The sequence below is a fragment of the Rana temporaria genome, chromosome 10, assembly GCF_905171775.1.
Source record: "Rana temporaria chromosome 10, aRanTem1.1, whole genome shotgun sequence".
Lineage (NCBI taxonomy): Eukaryota > Metazoa > Chordata > Amphibia > Anura > Ranidae > Rana > Rana temporaria.
In genome coordinates, this window is record NC_053498.1 from 16747571 (window position 1) to 16763783 (window position 16213).

At 46.0% G+C, this 16213-nt stretch overlaps 1 protein-coding gene across 7 annotated transcripts in view; it reads right to left on the reverse strand.

The window, feature by feature from the left end:
* The window catches only part of CIC (capicua transcriptional repressor), a 215061-nt gene that overhangs the window by 10746 nt on the left and 188102 nt on the right, over positions 1 to 16213 (reverse strand). For 6 of the 7 annotated variants that reach the window (XM_040327301.1, XM_040327304.1, XM_040327302.1 and 3 more), the window contains exons 10-17: positions 15575 to 15672; positions 10461 to 11613; positions 10067 to 10278; positions 8134 to 8303; positions 5990 to 6174; positions 5314 to 5616; positions 2317 to 2506; positions 47 to 317 (exon numbers count right to left, since the gene is read on the reverse strand). In XM_040327301.1, the coding sequence (XP_040183235.1) occupies positions 47 to 317; positions 2317 to 2506; positions 5314 to 5616; positions 5990 to 6174; positions 8134 to 8303; positions 10067 to 10278; positions 10461 to 11613; positions 15575 to 15672 (2582 nt within the window). The remainder of the gene's footprint in view (positions 1 to 46; positions 318 to 2316; positions 2507 to 5313; positions 5617 to 5989; positions 6175 to 8133; positions 8304 to 10066; positions 10279 to 10460; positions 11614 to 15574; positions 15673 to 16213) is intronic. The other variant, XM_040327305.1, reaches the window with a different exon arrangement.

Genomic DNA, 16213 nt, shown 5'->3' on the forward strand with positions numbered 1-16213 from the left:
CACTCAGGCTGCGTATAAATAGAATTAACTTGACGTTACTAATTACCACAGATTCCTTCTTGATGGTGGGAGATGGTGGCTCCCTTTTGATGTCAGACAGCCCGACAACTCCACCGTGTAACGGGGACCCAACTGATTTCTCCTCGGTTACGGACTTCGCCCACGCGTCTCGTGACGAGCGCTCTTCTGCAGCTGTCAGCCTAGGCTTCCCCGCAGCTAAATCCCGAGGCGGAGCGGCAGGGAAAGCACAAGATGAAGAGGAGGATTCTGTGGTAGGCTCCCGGCCTATGGATGCCCCTCGAGGTTCTGCTGTGTACCTAGCACAAAGACATGGAGACAGGGTGAACCTTTATAGTCAAATGCAACTCATGCCAACATTGCTGTTTTTTTTTGCAGTTAAATATTTTAAATGATAGAGACTGAATATCAACCAAAAATCCACGAAAAACAAATGATACAAATTTTATAAATGGAGTTGCAGTTCAGTGAGTAAAAATAGGATTTTTTTGTACTCACCGTAAAATCCTTTTCTCTTATCGTCTATGGACAGACACAGCCTTCTCAAGTCTTGACAAGTGGGTTATGTTCCTGTTCACAGGAGGGGACTTCCTGTGAACAGGAACATAACCCACTTGTTAAGACTTGAGAAGGCTGTGTCCATCCATGGACGATAAGAGAAATAAGTATTTGATCCCCCACCAACAATAATTTTGGCTCCCACAGACTGGCTAGAGTAGGTGCTCATATACAGGGCCGATCCTAGGCAGGGTGCACTGCACCCAGGCGCCTGCAGAGGTGGGGGCGCCAAACATCTAACAGAAGCCCTCTCTGTGTCCATCACAGAGACCCCCCCTCCAGGTCCCAATAAAGTACTCTGCTTCTCTTCCTGTATTTTGTTTATTGTTACGAGATCATGTAAGGATCCCAGGTTAATGAAGACTTTGTGGGGGGAGCATTTCTGTGGTTGAGACATTGCGTGGTTACAGTGGTTCAAACAGCGCGGGAAGCGGGGATCGAGCAGGGAGGACACCACGATGGCCGCAGGACGCCGCCGGACCGGACGAGGTCGCCGATGGACGATGGGCAGGACACGATGGACGACGGGCAAGACACCGACGAGGGGCATCCAAACTGCAAGTATTAATTTTTTTCCAGGAATTTTCCTACAATTTCGGGGGTGCCCGCTTTTCCCCCGGGGCGCGTTATAGCGCGATAAATACAGTATTTTACTCACTGAACTGCAACTCAATTTATAACATTTGTATCATGTGTGTTTTTTTCTGGATTTTGGGATGATATTCGGTCTCTATAATTTAAAATAAACCTATGATAACAAATTATAAACCCTTCATTTCTTTGTAAGTGGGCAAATTTACAAAATCTGCCGGGGATCAAATTATTATTTTCCCCACTATAGAGGGGAAGTGTCAGGAGCTGTCAGTGAGGGAGAATCTCCCCAACAGGATAAAGACAGCAATGAAGACACTTCTCCTATTCCCTAGCTGCCTTAAAAAAATTAAAAAACATGAAATCGGACATTGCTGAAACTAAAATCAACTCTTGCTGTAATACTCAACTTTTCTGGTGTAGTTTCCTGTAACCCCCCCCCCCCCCCCCCCCCCCCCCAATCCAGCACCAAAGTGAATAATGCCCTGTGTCATTGCACCTACCCGGGGTGGCATTGTCCCTTTAGAGACCCTTAGATCAGTGTCAGAAACTGCTGAAATGTTTCATTTTTGTTTTTTTACCATGACTACAGTGACAAGGATCACCTGCTATACAACGTGTTTCCTGTCATTCTTTGTGCAGCTTTGCCCGAGGTCTTGGGCAGGAAATGCCCACCGGAAAAGGAGAGGCAGCATAAAAGATGCAGAATATTAACAACGCAAACCTCTTGGAGACAAACGCACAACTACTAAAATACAAACACATAATTATACCATTAACTTATATAGGTTGCCCTCCTATTGGATGCTTTGATATCGGTACATTTAAAGTGAACCTGGTATCTCATGATGTTGACCATAATATAACAGATGATTGTTTCACTGTAGACACAAATTACGTGACATAAACACGGTCCTCGTGGAAGTGGTAAACAGTGTTGTGTGACCGTTTTGTAAGTGTTAACAACATGAAACCATGAAAGTGGACGGGAATAGTCTGGAAATATGACTAGTGAGGTGTTGAGAGTTTCCAAGACTTACAAGCCAGGGGCTGAATTGTACTGAGCATAAGCCGAGCTAACAAAAATGACCGACTGGGGGCAAAAATCTGGGCCCGTTCACCCTTAGGAAATATTGTAAAGCTTCTTACTTTGGTTCAGGTGTCTCTTCACAAGGTGGCAGCGGCGCAGGGCGGGAAGAACTGCGCACACACGGTGAGGGCGATGTAGCCTCGTATGACCCCACCGGAATACTGGCAATGGTTGCCTTCACTTTCTGAGGAGGCTTAGAGAGGTTCCTCTGAGATTTGGGAGCCACCAAACTGAAGGTAACAGAAGAGGCTGCAAAACAGGACATGCTGCTTGAGTACAAGTCATTAAATAAAGAAAAATACTAACAATCAGCAACTGAATTCATTACATAAAACCACTTAAAGAGGAGCTCCAGTCACTCCCAAAAAATTAAAAGTCAGCAGCTACAAATACTGTAGCTGCTGACTTTTAATAAAATTACACTTACCTGTCCAGGGATTCCGCGCCGTCCTCGCCTTCAATTCTTCGAACGACTTCAGGCGCTGGCACCTTGACCAAGGGAAAGCAGCAGCCGGAAGCGGGAGCACGTGGCTGTCGAAACCAGGTACCCCCCCCCCCCCCCCAAAAAAAAGTGCCAAATGTGGCAGTGGAAGGGTGCAAACAAGAGGAACGTCCCTGTTTGGGTGGAGCTCCGCTTTAAAGCAGAACTAAAGGGGTTAAACTTACCTTTCCAGTGGCCCCTCGCCAGCATCTTCTACCTTGTGCTGATTTCGTCCCTCTTCATTGGCAGGATGATGTCATTCCTGCGCAGCAGCTTTAGTCATCCCGACACTCAGACCAGCCCGGCGCTGTAAGCATGCCCAGTTCAGTTTACAGGGATAGAGAGGACAGCGAGGCAGGGGACAAAATCCTGCCTGCTCACTGTCTGTTACAGTGAAACTTAAAAGCGGAGTTCCAGGATTTTTTGGTTTATGAAAAGTCAGCAGCTACAAAAAATTGTAGCTGCTGACTTTTAATAAACAGACACTTACCTGTTCCATGGTCCAGCGATGCGACCGCCCGGAGCCTCGCTCCTCTCCCCTCCTCTCCTTTATTGAAACTGTGGGCACCAAGCCATGACACTGCGCACGTGCGAGTCGCTCTGCACTCCCCCAGTGGACAGGGACCTGTCACTTGTCCTAGAAAATTGCAGAGAGGGAGGGGCCACCTAGGGGGAGAGGAGGAGCCCCGTAGGTGGAAGCAGGAAGTCCCACTTAACTCCAAGCACCCCCCCCAAAAAAAATGACATGCCAAATGTGGCATGTAAGGAGTGCTTAAAGCGGAAGTTCCACTTTTGGGTGGAACTCTGCTTTATCACTTTTACCCGCCCACCCCCTATACTTCTCAGGTAGAGGCGTTTATGATCGGTGATCACGTGACCACTGTCTTCGGATGTCACATGATCGGGAGCCAGTCCCGCTGACTACCGATCATTAGTGTGGACTTAGAGCAATCATTAACAACTCTGTCTCTGTGCACGCCCTGAGCACAAAAAACATTGACCGCCCAGCGACGCATATGTGTGGTGTTTGGCCGTTACCCTTTTGCCGCGGCACGTATAGGTTATGCGGGCGTCAACAGGTTCAAGAAGAAGAAGAAAAGGCTCTGTGGTTAAATGTTGCTCTCCTTGGTTCTAATCCTACCTGTATACATTTTCTCCTAAACTGTTTCCAACAAACTGTGTTTTTTGTTTTTATATCCGGTTACAGGGTCAGTGAATAACTGTAGTTTGGGGGGTCTAACAGTGCCGATTCCTCTGTAGATGTCACGTCATCCCGCCAATGTCCATGGTTTTTAAAGTGTCATCAGTCGGGAGAAGAGTTTTTGCCCACGAGCAATGAATCGGATTACTTTACTGGAAGATATTTAGGAGGCGATTTATTGGAAAATGTATACAGAGGGGATCGGAGCAGAAGGGGGCGCAACATTTAACTTGTTAAATGTGATGCCTTTTCTTCAACTTTAATTAGTGTAGAGCTGCATTAAAGCGGAGTTCCACCAATTTAAAAGTCAGCAGCTACAAAAAGTGTAGCTGCTGACTTTTAATAAGCACACTTACCTGTCCCACGGTCCAGTGATGCGGGTGCACGAAGCCTCGCTTCCACTTCCCCTTCTCTCTGTTGCTCCGGCATCGTTACTGTGGGCGCCCGGCTGTGGCTTTGCATTGTGTATGCAGTGCACGAGCCGCGCTACATGTTGTGATTGGTCGGCCAATCTTCTGGGACCTGTGATGTGTCCCAGAAGATTGCAGGGGGGGTGGTTGAGCTTCCTTTCCGGTGACATGTCGTTAAGGTTCCCCTATCGAGACGGTTCAATCCTTGCCGACGGAAATCTCTAAACCTTGGCCGGAATCCAGGCTCATTCCTCAACATCCCCGTGGATTGGAGGATGTTAAAAAAAGAGCCAGGAGGCCAAACGAGCGGAGCGAGCTGTCCGAGCCAAGCGAGGACGTGGGGCCGACCGGCCACTTTCCTCAAATTCCACGTCGCCCTGGATGCCAGCCGAGGTTCGGAGATTTCCGTCGGCTAGGATTGCGCCTGCGCAGTCCTTACAGGAACCATCTCAATAGCCGGAACCATATCGTCAGATCACCGGCTCCAGAGAGAAAGTGGGAGCTGAGTGCCCATAAAAACAGGGTACCCGCTCCCCCCCCAAAAAAATGTCAGAGGGTCACCTACACCATTTTTGGGTGGAACTCCGCTTTAATCGGTGTCTTTTATATCTAAAAAAAAAAACACTCAGCACTGCATGTACTTTTCATACACTGAACAGCTGCGGTAGCATTTATGAAAAGTGCATTGGGGTTAATCTTAAATAATGGGCAGTTAGATGCAGACAGTGCTTTTGGCCTCGTTCAGACGGTTGCTGCCACCCTGTGTGCGTTTGGGGCCATGCACTCGCTCAGCTGTCAAATTGTGAAATGCGGCCACAGCCACTGCATCTACCTCTGTAAGCTGCCTGGGCAGATACAGAAGCCAAAACGCACACCTCCAGCATACAGTATGGGTGTCAGCGCCCATCTGATCAGGGCCTAAAAAGATATTAACAGAGGCATTATTATTTTTAAAAATGCGTACCAGTGACGGCGGTGAGCTGCGATGTACTGCCCACTGTACATGGCACAGGTGGGGCACTGATTGTCGAAGGGGTGCTGATGGCTTTGGTCAAGATGGTGGTTGGTGCAGCGGGCACGGTACCTGTACCGGCCACAGTGCATACTAAATTCTGAGCTGGGGAAGCAGCCGCCACAGTCAGTGTACTAGACCCGATTGTTGGGTATATCGCTGTTAAGACTTGGCTGCCGCCACAGGTGGAGGATACAGGCGGTGTGGAGGCCGGAGACACGGTGACCTGCCCAGGGGCAAGGATGTGGCTCTGCCCTGTAATACAAAGACCAGAAATAACACAAAACAAATAATTATTAAGCAACCCATTCATATTCTGAAGCAAAGTTCTTGCAAAATGCTATTAATGACAATGAATGAGTTCAAAAGCACAAAAAAGCATTTGGTTGAACTGAAGCTTCCTGGATATTTCAGATTTAAATTAGCAGTTACAACTACCAATCTAAAGGGAATAATACTGGGGGGGAGGGGTGTAAGAAACAAATGCACCCCTGCCATTGGTGCTTACTACTGCTGATCATGCTCGTTGCTTACTTTGCCAATTTTGTGGGTTTTCTATGCAAGAAAAGACTGAATACATAAATATGGTATCTTCCCCTATTGCAGTTCTAGGACAGTATTCTCTTACCTGCTAGTAGTGGTTGGACTATGGCCTGACCATTAGGACTTATGGTGGTGAAGCCAAGTGCCATGGAGCCAGTCCCTAGTGAAGGCTGGACACAATGGGCAGTGCCTGCTGTCACAGTCTGGGAGTGTGAACTGGTGGACACCAGGGGAAGGGTGCTGCCTGCTGCTGAGGGGACATATGTGATCCTGTACAGGGAAAAGCAATAAAAAATATTAGATTATATATATATATATATATATATATATATATATATATATATATATATATATATATATATATATATATATATATATATATATATATATATATATATATATATATATACACAGCCATACCCATCAGTGTCTTGTATAACCCACTTGCCAACCAGCCACGTACCCGGTACCGTTTTTTAGAGCCAGCGGTCTGCTCTCATGTAATAGCGCATGAGCGTATGTTTGGTATCTATTTACTCTGCATAACATCATCTTTTATATTTTACAAAAAAATTGGGCTATGTATTCTGTTTTTTTGCATTAATGCTTTTTTTTTAACCGCTTGCCGACCAGCCGCCGCAGTTTTACGGCGGCAGGTCGGCTCCCCTGCGCGAGAGCACGTAATATAACGTCGGCTCTCGCACAGTTATTTTCACAGTAACCAGTGCATTTTTGTAGCACTGATCGCTGTGAAAATGACAATGGTCCCAAAAATGTGTCAAAAGTGTCCGAAATAATGTTGCAGTCACGAAAAAAAAAAAAAACGCTGATCGCCGCCATTACTAGTAAAAAAAATGTATAAAAAAAAGCCATAAAACGATCCCCTATTTTGTAAACGCTATAACTTTTGTGCAAACCAATCAATTAAAGCTTATTGCTTTTTTTTATGTAGAGGAATATGTATCGGCCTAAACTGAGGAAAAAAATAAATTAATATATATTTTAGGGATATTTATTATAGCAAAAAGTAAAAAATATTGTTTTTTTTTCTAAATTATCGCTCTATTTTTGTTTATAACACAAAAAATAAAAACTGCAGAGGTGATCAAATACCACCAAAAGAAATCTCTATTTGTGGGAAAAATAGGATTTTTGTACTCACCGCAAAATCCATTTCTCTGAGTTCATAGACGGACACAGCCTTTTTTGACATTAGGGTTATGCTTCTTCCTACCACCTGCCGAAATCTCCTGGCAGGAAGAAGCATAACCCTAATGTCAAAGAAGGCTGTGTCCGTCTATGAACGAAAGAGAAAAAAGGACGCCAATTTTGTTTGGGAGCCACATCGCACGACCGCACAATTGTCAGTTAAAGCGACGCAGTGCCGAATCGCAAAAAGGGGCAAGGTCCTTTAGCTACATATTGGTCCGGGGCTTAAAGCGGGAGTTCACCCATTTATGAAATTTTTTTTTTTCTCCCATAAGGTTCCTGCTTGTTCGGTCTAGGGGAATCGGCTATTTGTAGTAAAATATGAGCTGTACTTACCCGTTTTCGAGATGCATCTTCTTCCGTCGCTTCCGGGTATGGGTCTTTGGGAGCGGGCGTTCCTTCTTGATTGACAGCCTTCCGAGAGGCTTCCGACGGTCGCATCCATCGCGTCACTCGTAGCCGAAAGAAGCCGAACGTCGGTGCGGCTCTATACTGCGCCTGCGCACCGACGTTCGGCTTCTTTCGGAAAATCGTGACGCGATGGATGCGACCGTCGGAAGCCTCTCGGAAGACTGTCAATCAAGAAGGAACGCCCATTCCCGAAGCCCATACCCGGAAGCGACGGAGAGGATGCATCTCGTAAACGGGTAAGTACTGCACATATTTTAAAATAAATAGCCGATTCCCCTAGTAAAAACGAGCAGGAATCTAAGGGGGAAAAGTGCCCTCTAAGGGTGAACCCCCGCTTTAAGTAATTAACAGTCATACAATGGCACTTCATTCAAGTCTATGCTTTTGCCTGCAATTTTTGGTGATCGGGTCACTTTAACATGTTACAACTTATATTAAAATTTAAGTGACTGGGTATACAAATCACAAAATGACATCACAGCACTAAAAATCTGAAAGTTGCGTTAAAAGAAATAAGAAAATGACATTGCAATCAAAACCCCCTAAAATACTATCAATGATCTAGTTAGGTTGAAATTTTTTTTTTAGAAAACTAAATAAATAAATTACCTAGTTGATGGCAGGATGACTTTCTGTTGTTGGGATGCTGCGGCTACAACTGTTGCGGTTGCCATGCTGACAGGGATAGCACTCTGGAGTGTTGAACTGCCCGGAGTCACTAAGGCACTCTGCTTTGAAGATGGCGGTTGCACCACGGGCATTGGAGTGATCTGTATAATCTGTAAGACAAAGCAAGAAAACATTTGTAAATTAAAAAGAAGCTGCTTCCTACTGTTGCACCCCTGCGAGCTCGATTGCGAACCGCGTTGCCTGCATCTATAGACACAGACAGCAAGGCTTGGGGAACCTTCCCTTCCAGCAGAACACTTATTCAAAATGCTCGGTAACAGCATTACTCATAAACCAAGGTTCCACTGCAATATTATATTATATTATATTATATTATATTATATTATATTATATTATATATATATATATATATATATATATATATATATATATATATATATATATATATATATTTATTTTTTTTACTACACGCTTTTTTCTCTCTGCAAAAAGAAAAAAAAAAAAAAAAAAAGAGCGTGCGAGCAAGTGAGAAACACAGGGGTGGGGTTCAATGTGACCGATTACTGTGGTAGCCAGTCAGAAGCTGCCACAGCGATCAGGTGACCCAGAATCGGGAGTTCCAGGTCCCTGAAAGTATGGGGCCAGGGGCTCTCGGGAGATCTCAGCAAACGGGGAGCTACGCAAATATGCAGCCCCATGGAAAAAAAACTAGTGCAGCGGGGCCGCATATTTGTGTTAGGTCGGCATCGAGGGGTTTAAAGGATTAGAAAACAAGGGGAATGTCCTGAAAAATGGGAGATATAATAGATAGATAGATATATATATATATCTATCTAACAGGCCAGATTTTAAAGTGACACTATAGGTCAATTTATTTTTATAATAACAAACATGCCATACAGCTCGTTTTGCACAGAGTGGCCCCCGGAACGCTTTTTTCTGGGGTCCCCTGGCGGCTCTCTCGGCTCCTCCCGCATCAGATAACCCCCTCTGGGAAGCTCTCTCCCAAGAGGGGTTTCCTTGCAGGCGCGCTCCCGTGGCCTGCATTCGGCATCAATGCAGGACTTGGCCCCGCCCCCCTGCTTCATTGGATTTGATTGACAGCAGCAAGAGCCAATGGCTGCGCTGCTATCAATCTATCCAATGAAGAGCCAAGAACCCTGGCAAAGATCCAGCGCATTCTCGACGCGGGACTTTCCAGGGCTCAGGTAAGTAAAGCGTGGGGGGGGGGGGGGGGGGGGGGGGCTGGGGGGCCAGTAATAGATGTTTTTTCACCTTAATGCATAAGATGCATTAAGGTGAAAAAACAGGAGGGTTTACAACCCCTTTAAAGTATTACCTTGGGGAGATGTAGGACTAGAATACTGCAATCACTGAGCAGTAAATTATATCACCTGTGATGTACTTCAGTTATCTTGCAATCTTGGCCTGTTAGTGGGCCTTTAGGACAGGATTTGAGAGCCACTGATATAGAATATATACATTATATATACCGTATTTATCGGCGTATACCGCGCAGGGCAAAATCGTGGGTGCGCCATATACGCCGATACCCGCGCCGAGTTTGAACCACTGCGCCGGCATATACCGAGTGCAGTACACTCGGGTATAATTGGGCAGGCTCGGCTCCTCTTGCAGTCACGTCCTGGACGTACAGGACGTGACCGCGAGAGGAGCCAAGCCTGTCCGACTATACCCGAGTGTACTGCGCTCGGTAAATGCCGGCGCAGTGGTTCAAACTCAGCGCGGATCGAGCGGAGAGGACACCGCAGAAGAACGCCCGACCCGACGAGGAGGACACCACCGAAGCCGCAGACGGATGCCCCGATAAATACGATATAATATATATATATATATATAATATATATATATATTCTCTATCTATATTTTTTTATCATATAAAACCACTGACCTTGTTGGCAGGCTGTGCACCATTCTGAACCGGGAAGGGGGAGGTCATGAGCGGCAGCTGGGTTGTAGTAGGGCCCGTCCGCACAGTCACATGAGATGTGGAAACTGGAACCAGCATCTTGCCCTGAACCGGAGTATTTGGAGACAGGATTCCTGGAGCAGAAAGCAGCTGAGCGCAGGTCCCGGGTGAAGGGGCAGGAGACACCGACTGGGCTATTAAGAGCATGGGAAATAATTAAAATAGATGAAAGTGAATGGAGAAGAAAAGAGGAGCCTGATAAAGAATAGGAATAAAAAGTAAAGGACAAGGAAAAAAGCAGAAGATTGATAAAGTGAAGGGAGAATAAGGAGGAAGAAGTAGAAAGCAAAAGTAAATTTTACATCAAACTTCTAACCTTTGGCAGCTGCGGACACAATGCCCAGAGACGGGCTAGCAGCTGGGCCAGGCTGGACAATTGGAACAGCTTGAGGGGTAGCGATCACTTTAGCATTTGCAGAAGGAAGGGTGAAGTGGATGCCTCCTGGCAGCTGTTGCGGGATGGTGGGCAAGATGTACTGCACTTGGGTGATGTTGCCTCTCTTGCTTGAAGCAGGAAGCAGCTGTTGCGGCTGAAGTATGCTCAGAGGTACCGCTCCATTGGGGCTGCCTGCAGGATTCTGGGTAATGAACTGCAGTGCGGTAACAGGACCTGCCCCATTTCCTGAAGCGGGTGCTGGCTGTCCGTAGCTAGGCGCTCCCACCAGTAGGTTGGTAACGAGCCCACCGGCAGGTCTGCCCTGTGGGTGGGGAGAAGCAGGAGATGTCAGCTGTTGAACTTGCTTCCTGTCGTGAGTATACACAACCCCAATGCCCAGCGGGGAACCGGGTATACGACCGTCACAAAGTTCACTGCTACTGCTGCTCCTGGAAATGGGCAATGGTTTACTTGCAATAGGAACTGGTGTGCTGATAACTGGCTTGACTACATTCGTAACTACAGTGGAGGCTTGCTTATAGCCAGGAGGTAAAACTCCAAATCCTTGTGGCCCCGAAACAAGTACAGTTCCTACTGCAGGGACAGAATGCCGACTGTCGGGTGTTCCTCTCTGCCCATCGTAGGGTTTGGATATGGGGGAATATATAGTGCTGGTGAAGTGTGGTGAGGGCACACTGGGCAGGACAATGGTTTGGGTTGCAGTGGACGAGATGACCGATTGAGCAGGGTACTGATTCGCGGGAGGCACACCATCCCCCACCATCTTCTGTCCTACACCATCTACACTGCGTTTCCTCTTGTAGCTCATGGCAGGGTCCACCATAGTGAAGCGCACTTCTGAAGTTCTCCTAGCTTGATGTTGGGTAGGTGTACGAGGAGGAGGAGGAGGCGGCTTGGCAGGAGGCAGTGGAGGGTACCCACGGGGGAAGGAGGCTTGTGGATGGTCACTGGGCTTGGGTGATTGAGCCACATTCACAGCTCTGTCCGATTTGAAGTCCTCAGAGGAAAGTGTAAAAGTTCCAGAGTGTGAGGAGGAACGGATGACGGGCGAAAAGACACCTTGAGGAGCCACCTAGAGAGGAAGTAAAAAGGAAAAATAAAAGTATATATATATATATATATATATATATATATATATATATATATATATATATATATGTTTTGTATAAAACAAAAGGTTAACAAATATATAGCTATATAAATATAAAAGGTCAATAATCCTCCATATGAAATGATTAACAAGAATAGAAGAGGAGGAGGAGCACCTCCCAGTCCACACAATCATAGAGCAATATATATAATTATTCTGGTACAAACGAGGCAAGATTTTTTTTTTTTAACCACTTGAAGACCAGGCTTTCTCTGGCACTTTTTGTTTACAAGTTTCTACTAGAAAACTGCTTATACCCCTCAATTATACTTTTTTTTTTTTTTAAGCAAAGACCTTAGGGAATAAAAGGGCAATCGTTGCAATTTTTTATGTCACATGGTTTTGCAAAGGCAATTTTTTGGGAAAAAAACAAACACTATATAACCCATTTTTTTGTAAAATGTGAAAATTATTTTTACTGAATAAATACATACCCAACATGTCACGCTTTAAAATTGCACACGCTTGTGAAAGGCCTATACACTACAGTACTTAAAGCAAGGTCCGGTAAAAAAAAAAAAAAAAAATTTAAGTCAGCAACACTGTAGCTGCTGACTTTTAATAAGGACACTTACCTGTCCTAGCCGCCAGCGATGTCAGCCCCCGCCAAGGCCGATCCTTGATCCTGGCAGCTCCAGGCGCCGCCATCCACAGTAAGGGAAACAGGCAGTGAAGCCGTGCGGCTTCACTGCCTGTTTCCTACTGCGCATGTGCGAGCAGCGCGGCGCTTTGTGAATGGTTGCTTTCTGGGATACACACAGTTCCCAGAATGCAGCGCGCCCCATTCACAAGAAGAAACCGAGTGTAGGAGGAAGAGAATCCACCGCGGAAGATGAAGAGGCAGATTCGGGAATTGCGCATAGCAACAGCTATTTAGGGTAAGTAAAACCAATTTTTTTTTTTTAGATTTTTGGTAGAAAGATTTTTTTCAGGGTGGAACTCCGCTTTAAAAGCAGCGTTCTGAAACCCCCCCCCCCCCTTTTTTACTTTTGGGTGGAACTCTGCTTTAAAAATCTCCATAGGCGACGCTTTAAACGCCTTTACAGGTTGCCCGTTTACAGAGGAAGTCTAGTGCTAGAATGTGTGGTGTGAATGCCGTTTACATATGCGTGGGACTTACATATGCAGTCGCTTCTTCTCGCTAGCACAGAGGGATGTGGCACTTTTAGGCTCCATTCACTAATTGGCGACAAAACGCCCGACGCCGGACGCTCGTGCCGCTGGAGGGGAGAATTCCCATTGCGGTCTATGGAGATGGTTCACATCTCATAGACGCTGTACGCCTGCCGCCTGAAAACAACTCCCGGACCCTTTTTTTCAGACGGCATTGGCGTTCGGCCATAGAAAGCAATGGGAAAGATTTGTTAAAAAAAAAAAAAGTTACACGAATCGCGGCAAAATACGCTGCGTACGCGGCGTTACTTGTCGCGGAGGTGTGAATGCAGACTAAATGTATTTATTTTTCCTAATTTTCCTTTTTATTTTTACATTGTCCCTTTCATTTTTTTTTTTTTTTTACCACTTTTCTTCCTTCTACAAGGAACGTAAACATCCCTTGTAATATAAATAAGGAAGACAGGTCCTCTTTATGGAGAGATCTAGGGTCAAAAAGACCTCAAATCTCTCCTTTACCTGTAAAAGTAAAATATAAAAAAATAAAAAAAATGTTTTATTTAAACTTTTGCTTTAAAGAAAATAAAATGATTTACTTCCAGGCTGGACGTCTCTCTGGTTCTCCGAGGTGATTAAAGAGGATCTAATCTTTGATTCGGCTGCCCTGCCGGATCGTGTCTCAGGCGAACCGGAGGAAAAGCCCAAGAAACACCAGTGAGCATTAAAATTCAGACCAATCTGAGTGGGTGAGTTGCAGGTCTAAGGAGGACCATCTGTTCTGAGCAATGGGGACTCTGGGATTACAGTCTACCATAAGTGCAGAAATCAGTTTAGTTGTGTCAGGTCGCAGTAATATTTCAAGGGGAGTAGTCCGAAGCGGATTACTTAACGACCCTTATTGCACCTTTATAGCGAAGTTGATAGTAATAAAATAGGGAGGGAGGGAGGGAGGTTACATTTTTCTTGTAATTGCAGAAAGTTGTTGAAACTCTGGAGGAGTGCATGGATGGGTCCACCATTGTGAGGCTGGCTTCTGTTGGACAGGCTGCTGTACACACAGGCCACCAGAAAATGGCCGATATTTGGCCCGTGTGTACCGGGCTTAACCCTAAGGGATGAGTCCGCGATATGTACCGTATTTGCCGGCGTATAAGACGACCCCCTAATTTTCCAGCTAAAATGTTGGTTTTGGGATATACTCACTGTATAATACAACCCCTCACTGTGCCATCTATACATGCCTCACTGTGCCATCTATACATGCCTCACTGTGCCATCTATACATGCCTCGCTGTGCCATCTATACATGCCTCACTGTGCCATTCCATTCCCTGCCTCGACGATCTCCCTAACTTCTCCTGTTTGCAGAGTATGTCCGACGGCGGCGATTCCATTATTCAAAAGCCGCGCCTCCTCCTCTGACTGTTCCGTGATAGGTGGAACACTAATTTTCCCAGCAGAGCCTCTGTTCAGTGTTCCGCCTATTACGGATGTCCTCTCGTCCGAGGCTGAGGATGATAAGGCATCCGTGACAGGCGGAACACTGAACAGAGGCTCTGCTGGGAAAATTAGTGTTCCGCCTATCACGGAACAGTCTGAGGAGGAGGCGCGGCTTTTGAATAATGGATGGCCGCCGTCTGACAACAGGTACCCGGCGTATAAGACGACCCACGACTTTTGGGGCATGATTTTGGATGCAAAAAGTCGTCTTATACGCCGGAAAATACGGTATATATACAGGGTGGCTTCTGAGTGGTTTACCAGGATTATGGCCGACTCGGTTTGTGAGTGTTGTCTCGCAAAACGAGCAGAATTCAAGCTAATGGGGTGTGCAGTACCGAGGCCAGAGGTGCGGGGGGCGCTGGCGACACTCGGAACGGTTCAGAGCCGTTCGGAAATACTCAGTTCCCGAACCTTTCTGAGCTGTCCCCAAAAATTTCCGAGGCTCTCCGGCGCTCTCCCACCTCTGGCCACATGTGGTATTGCATGCCATAGAAGTCGATGCGGAACTTATTATCTTCGTTTCCATTGACTTCTATGGGGAAACTCCCTTTGATATGCGAGTGCTTTGGATTACAAGCATTGTCCCTGAACGGATTACGCTTGTAAACCAAGGTTCCACTGTATTCTTTGATTCTGGAACTGAATGGAGCAAAGCAGCAGTGCAAATGTGCTCCTGCAAAGGAAGGGTCAAAACAAACCTGCTATATGGGCAAGGCAGGGGTATGCTTTAATGAAAGCCTGAACTAAAAGAACTCTGGATCCATGCTGATCATCAGATTTCAAAAAAGTGTCACTGATCTTAAAAAGACATATGCAGTTCCGGTGTTCTGGCTACACTGTCTGCCTGCGTGTTCTGGGGCAGACTTCATGTGTTGAAAACAGAGACAACCAGGCAAGTAGCATTTTTTAGGAGGTTGACCTACTTCTGACACTCAAAACTGATTACATCTTATTTGAGATTTCTAAAACTATTGTAATCCTCGGTAACCAGTGAGATATGTGATTACAACCTCTCTCCCGCTGCTCCTTATCCTCCTTCCAATGCATATTTCTCTGTATGTACTGTTTCTTGTAGATGACCCTGGCTTGGAGAAGGTCGCAATTTATTTCTGCAAGGTCACAGATGTGTACAAGTCAGCGGTATGACTAAGGGGCGGTGCTGGGAATCCTTAACGAAGCTTGGGATTAGGTGTTCCTGGATCTTCAGATTAGTGTAGACAGGTGTCATCAACTGCGAGATCTTTGGGACTACAAGTGTGCGACATACCTTGCTTTCTGCTTCATCTCCTGATACTCCTTCACTGTCACTGTCTGTCACCCGTTCCTTACATTTCAAGTCTATATCTGCACAGCCATAGCCGTCATCTGCCGGTGAGAACAGAGATCATGAAACAAAGAAAATGCAAGAAAATTATTATGATGCCGCGTACACACGACCGTTTTTGCGGGTTCTAAAAAATGAAGTTTTTTTTAATGTCTTTAAAAACGATCGTGTGTGGGCTCCAGAGAATTTTTCATGACGTAAAAAAAATGAGCATTAAAAATGTAGAACATGCTGTCATTTTTAGGCTGCATTCACACCTAGGCGTATATACGCCTGAAGCGCGACCCCGCAGCCGCCCCTCATACGCTGGAGGGGTGATTTTACATGGTCGCTATGGAGATGGTTAACATCTCCACGCCGGACGCCTGAAAAAAGGTCCCGGACCTTTTTTTCAGGCGTCTTTCGGCGTTTGGCATAGGAGATGTGAACCATCTCCATAGAGGGGGTGAGGCTGCATTCACAATCGCAGCGTTTTGTCGCCGCAAATCGCGGTACAAAACGCCGCTATTTGCCACCGCAATTCGCGGGACATAACGCCGAGTACGCCGAGGTGTGAATACAGCCTTAACGTTGTAGTTTTTA